The 6,419-nt window shown below is 35.1% G+C and overlaps 1 protein-coding gene across 1 annotated transcript in view; it reads right to left on the bottom strand.

Moving 5' to 3' along the window:
- Window positions 1-2,347: 2,347 nt before the first annotated feature.
- Window positions 2,348-6,419, bottom strand: part of LOC110020663 (nucleobase-ascorbate transporter 6-like) — a 31,899-nt gene continuing 27,827 nt past the window's right edge. Inside the window, exons 12-13 of the mRNA XM_020718841.1 lie at window positions 3,492-3,652; window positions 2,348-2,817 (exon numbers count right to left, since the gene is read on the bottom strand). Of these exons, the coding sequence (XP_020574500.1) occupies window positions 2,599-2,817; window positions 3,492-3,652 (380 nt within the window). The 3' untranslated portion in view covers window positions 2,348-2,598. The remainder of the gene's footprint in view (window positions 2,818-3,491; window positions 3,653-6,419) is intronic.

Below are 6,419 nucleotides of genomic sequence, written 5' to 3'. Positions count from 1 at the left end.
TATATATATATATATATATATATATATATTTGTTCTATTGTAACCCTAAGAGGTCTTGTAACATTTTTCGGAAGTTAAAAGAAAAAGCCGACGCTCTGCTCCCGATGACGTAGACATATTTGCCGAATCTCTTTAAATCTCTGTGTTTTCTTCTGAATTTGTGTCGATTTATGTTTCTCTTCGCCCTAATTTCTCAACAACAAAACAATGTTATTAATTTTCACTAGGTCAAAAGACAGATCAAGCCCTCAGTTTCTTTATTATGCGGATCTCTCTTGTTCTCATATGTTTGCTTATGGTTTTTAATATTATATTCTAATAGTGATCAAGAACCATCCACTTTTAAGGAAGTTGTTAGTAAAGGAGAATCAAAGTAATTAGTCATAATTATGATAGAGGATTTGGGAGTTCTAACAGAATAATGTGACTTGAGATCTACTTCCACTCCATAATGTCAAAAAGATCATTCATTGGTTTTTAATTGATCCTCGAGTGCAAAGAAGGAATCCATGAGGTTTCTTCACCTATTAGTCAAAACTCTATTCATACTTTTCAATGCAAGATCTAGTGTTAGAAAACTTGGACGTAAAGATAATTTTCATGATCAGGCGCAAAACCATCCTCTTATTTGAGGAGTACTTATTATATTAAAAAATACAAATAAAATTAAGATACAAAAAAAGATTACATATCAATCAATACAATCATACAATATAATATGATTATATGATCGACGACTTTCTTTGGAACCAAAGACATTTTGTTTAGGAGGATACCTATCCCAGGAGTGCTCTCGCATGAGCATTCTTAACTTTAGTGTTTTTAATGAAATTCTAACCATTACATCAAAAGGAACCTTGATTTTTAAGAGTTTTGTTTCATTCTACTTAATGGGTTTCACAATCAATTCTTAGTTGGAGATTTAAAAAGTGAAGACTTATTTGCTCTTTCATAATTTTATATTTTAGAAAAATAACTTTGTTTATTTGAGATCTTTTTCATTGATAGTTTCACACCCATCCCAAGAGTGCTCTCACATGAGCGCACTTTAGTTCAACGTTTCTAATGAAATTCCAACAATTACATCATAAGGCGCCTCAATTTTTAATTGTTTGGTTTCATTCCACTTAATGACTTTCACAATCAGTTCTATGTTAGAGATTTGAAAAGTGAGGACTTATTTGTTCTTTCATAATTTTATATTTTAGAAAAATAACTTTATTTTATTGATATCTTCTTCATTGTTAGTTTCACGCCCATCATAGGAGTGATCTCAGATGAGCATGCATAACTTTAGCGTTTCTAATAAAATTCCAACCTTTGCATAAGAGGTGCCTCGATTTGCGGTGTTAGTTTTATTTCCCCTTGATGAATCTATTGCTCTCTTTAGAACTGTCAAAAGAGAGTTGTGTGCTTCCACTGCAAAATAGTATTTAGGAGATATTTTTAAACGCCACCAACAGAATTTCAATATTTGCACGAATCTTGAGGTATCACACGAATCTTGAAGGAACAAGTTTAGGAAAGAATATTCAAACTTCAATTAAAAATCAGTTAGAGCTTCAATTTCAACAAACTTACAGTCAAACTGACCGGTTCAACGAGACAGACCGAATGATATGAAAATTGCTCTAATTCAAATCAAATCAAGCTTTCTGAGTGTATTTGGAAGGTTGAACAAATGTCGATTTGGTAAGCTTATTCCGACATCAACGAGACAAATCTAACGAGCCCAAGATCGCACAATTCCGACATCATTAAGGCAATCAAATGTCCATCAAACACCGTCTGATCGAAGAAAGCTCTTCGGATCATTCGACTAAAGTGGTTCATATTTCTGTATTAATTGCACCCAAAATATTATAAATAGAACCCCACCCATCTCATGAGGGGGAGGAGAGTTTGAGATATAAGGAAGAGTTTGAAGCTTTGAGAATGAACTGAAGTTCAACACCACCACCATTGACCACCGTCAAGTCGTTGTCAAACTTCTCGCTGCTTGGAAGGACCCCCCACGAACATCTCTGAAGTTCGTTAGCATTCAAGCTAATTCCTCCGACCGAGCCTCCAGGTGAGCTCCTCCAATCGAGCTCGCTCAATACTAGTTGAGTTATCCTACCAAGCTCGGCGAATTGTTCTTTTGAGACAGAAGAAAAAGAATTTAAGTCCATCAATGATTGGCCACACGGCGCTCACACCAATGATCTAGTCAACAAGTCCACCCATACTCTGTACTGTGCAACCTATAACATAGCATTTTCTTTTATTTCTTAAACCCATGCGTGACCACATAAACTCTATGGTATCTAAAAATTATTTTTCACATTAATCATATAATTAAGCCACTTTCACAAACAATTAGAAGCATACCAAACATAACACAGCAACAAGTGTATTATTTACAAATAACATAACAATCCTTCCCCTAATATATATAATGCCTGTAATGTTTCAGCTGAAGTATATTAATATTTACTGCTATCACCTAAACCCATAAATCAAAATGCTGCAATATGAGGTGTATAATAATTTCTTCATCAGAATGCTTCATATAGCTTTGAACAACTTTTATATTTCATTGTTTGTTGATTTGAGATTTTAGAGAGAAGGGAAGAACTTGTCGAGGTTGTAAGGAAGGGCATAGAATTCTTCACTTCTTCTATCCGTTTTGTAAGATCTGAACTTCTTCCACCAATGCCAGCCGCGGTCCCTCCGTGCTTGCGCGTTATTCCGCAAGAGAGTGCTGTCCAAGAAATACGCTATGATGGTGGCGACGGTCGCCGGCGAGGAAAATATCACGTCTATCATGTCGTTAAACTGCAAAGGCACGAATGAAAGATTTTCAGTTCGACCATAGGATATTTGCGTACATGATACATAATTCTTATGTATATACATATCTAATACCTAAAGTTTGGTAAGTAACATTCGGGATATTTGCATACATAGCAAACAATTCTTATGTATTTACATATCTCCCACCCAAACTTTCATGTTTATACATGTAAAACTCAAAACATAAAAAGAAAGTTTATTACTACTCTTTGAAAGTGAAATACATATTTTCATGCATAAATTTAAAGTAAAAATGAAAGTTTAGATGTGAGATGTAAATACATAAAAAATGTGTGCTATATGTGAAAGTTTCATTTTACATTTATATCACTTAGATGTCGTAACCTATAAATGAAAAGATATATTTCACTTTTAAAAAGTCGGGCATAATGATATTTTTGATGTAATTTTAAAGATTGAAGTATTATGCATGTAAATGTGAGGCTGTATGTGTAAGTTTCGCTTTACATTTACATTTTTAACCTATGAATGAAAATATAAATTTCACTTTAAAAAAGGTAGGTCGTAATGATATTTTTTATGTAATTTTACAGATTGAAGTGTAATGCATGTAAATGTGAAAGTTTGGATGTTAGATATGTAAATACATAAGAATTATGTGGTGTGAATGTAAACGCCCTTATATATTCACATACCGCTTTAGTTCGGGTATGCACAGGGCCATACCCGTAGGCTAATTGAAAATCCTTGAAATATTGCGATATCGATAAGCCAAGAAACATGGATAAGCCCAACACGAACAGTGTTCTCAAACTGTTAAGATTGCAAAACTGCAGGAAGCCAAGTCCAGCAGCAGCTGTAGATCATGGGAAACCATTGTATCAGTCATGGAAAGCTTGATTTAGGATCAGATTGAGAAAATTTGTGAAAGTTCGAATGGGCAAAAATGAAATTATTTTCTTGGTTAAGTGTTCGAATAAAAAAAAAGACAATATTATTTAAAATAAGATTATTTAAAAAAACACTCCATACACGAGAAAACGCGAGCTATGTAAGATGGACGCGATACACGATACACCGGTGTGGTGTTTTATTTTCGCCGGTGTACCGCATCCGTCATCCGTACGTAGCTCGCATACGGACGATGAACACAATTTTTTCCAGACAAGGGATTGTTTGGGATCATTTTTGCTGTTTGTTTTTTATTTTTTTCTATTTTATTTTAAAATTATGTTTGTTTAATGTGTCCATTTAAAGTAGTTTTTTTCACAGCGTAGTTTTCCAAGTAACTGCTACACTTCTAGTCAGCTATAACTTTTTAGATGTTTTCCAATATTTTGCAATAATAATGAGTTTTTACAATTAAAACTGCTAAAGGGTAATTGCTACAAGAAAATTGATGTTCCCCTTTTTAGAAGAAAAAATCAATGGTACCCAAACAATTTCAAGAAAAATATACTTTTCTTACAACAATCACAACTGTGTTTGATTTGGTTTGACCGATCCGTTTATACAATAATGCATCTCAAATTGAATTTATAATGATCAACTCATTTTTTTTCCAATTTGATTTGATTTTCAAGTTTAAAAAATGTTGTTGGCCATATAATTCTGTAGGAGTTAAGAAGGTTTAGTGACATATTATAATAAAGCAAACCTCCAACTTCTAATCAGCAAAAAGAAAAATTTTGCATAAAAAACATAAATGTTTGCAAAAGAGATTGAATCGTACAGATGGCAAATATTCCAATATTTTAGCTATCTTATTGGGCAAATACAAATTTGCTTATTTATAAATTAAGTATCCAAGCAATTACCAAAGGATAGTACTAATAACTTTTTGACGCAATTGAAAGTTCATACATCTGAAGTAAAATTCAAATTTTAACTGGATAAATTATCAAACTAAAAAACTAAGCAATAATAGAATTGGTGCAAGAAAGGACTTACCAAATTAAAGAATTAGGTGCTCTTGAAAACATCTCCATTTCATTAGTGGCTTGGGTCTCTATAGGCCTTACAATATTTACAAATAAATCCTTAGACTTCTTCTGTTTACAAATAGGAACCGACTTTAGATACACACTCCCCTTCGAGATAGACAAAAGATATTTAATAAACCCATCTTGTCACATAACCTAGACAAATCTAATGAGCTAAGTCCTTTGGTGAAGCAGTGAGCCACTTGCTCTCTAGTTGTTACATGACTTAGCTTAATGGCCCGTTATTTAGCTTTTCCTTGATGAAGAACCTATCAATCTCCACATGTTCGGCTCTATCATGTCGCTCAGGGTTGTTGGCGATCCTGATCACTAAATTATTGTCGCACCAAAAGTTCATTTGAGCTCCTTGGTCCATCTTGTGCTCTACCAACAAGGCTCTCAGTCACATCATCTCAGGAACTCCCAAGGCCATGCCCTATACTCTGCCTTTATTGTTGACCTCGCTACTACTGACTGCTTCTTGCTCTTCCAAGAGACCAAGTTGTCCCCTACGAATATGTATTAACCAAATTTGAACCTCCTGTCATTCATACAACATGCCCAATTACAGTCACAATAGCCTTCAATGCTTACATGCCCATTCTTCCTGAAGAATAACCTTTTTCCTGTAGCACTCTTCAGATATTTCAGAATTTGATATGTTGCATCCATGTGACCCTTTCTTGGATCATGTCTGTAGTGATTCACCACACTTACTGCAAATGATATGTTGGGACGAGTGTGACTCAGATAAATGAGATAACCTACCAAACTCTAATACCTCTCGTGATCAATTGAATCCCCTGTCTCTGCGCTTAACTTTCCCCTCCTGATCAATTGGTGAAACTCTAAGTTTGCATCCCAACATGTATGTCTTTGTGAGAAAGTCTATCACATACTTCCTCTGAGATATAACAATCCCCTCCACTCTACGAGCCACCTCAATTCTAAGAAAGTATCTAAGTTGCCCAGGTCTTTCATCTCAAACTCTTTGCCCAAACTTGCCTTCAATCAAGCAATCTATATCTCATTATCTCCAGTGACAATCATATCATCCACATATACAACAAGAATAGTAATGTGACCATCATGCCATGAAAAGAACGTTGTGGCCAGCAATGATATGTTGATAGCCCATGCCTACCATTGCGTTCCTGAACCTGTCAAACCAAGCTTAAGGAGACTGTTTCAAACCGTAAACTGACTTTCTCAATTTATATAGCTTGCCACTGTTCGGTTCGTGTTGAAGCCTGGAGGTATCTCTATGTATACATCTTGTAGTAGATCCCCATGAAGAAACACATTCTTCACATCTAGTTGGTGCAAGCCCCATCAACCATTCATAGCTAGAGAGACGAGTGTCATGATTCTGCTCGTCTTTGCCACTAATGAAAATGTCTTATCATATTCGATGCCATATGCATGATATACCCTTTCACCACCAACCGTGCTTTGTAGTGATCACTCTTTCCTTCTAAGGTCCACTTCCATGGGAATACCTATCTGCACCAGACTGCATTTTTACCTGTTGGTAGCAATGTGAGCTCCCATGTAGGGGTGTAAACAAGCCATGCTCAGCTCGTGTTCGGCTTGTTTATATTTCGAGCTCAAAAAGTGTGTTCGTGTTCGACTCGTTTGCTT

The sequence above is a fragment of the Phalaenopsis equestris genome, unplaced genomic scaffold, assembly GCF_001263595.1.
Source record: "Phalaenopsis equestris unplaced genomic scaffold, ASM126359v1 Scaffold000107, whole genome shotgun sequence".
Classification (NCBI taxonomy): Eukaryota; Viridiplantae; Streptophyta; class Magnoliopsida; order Asparagales; family Orchidaceae; genus Phalaenopsis; species Phalaenopsis equestris.
Note: the sequence above shows the minus strand (reverse complement) of the source record. Positions and strands in the feature narration are given on the sequence as shown.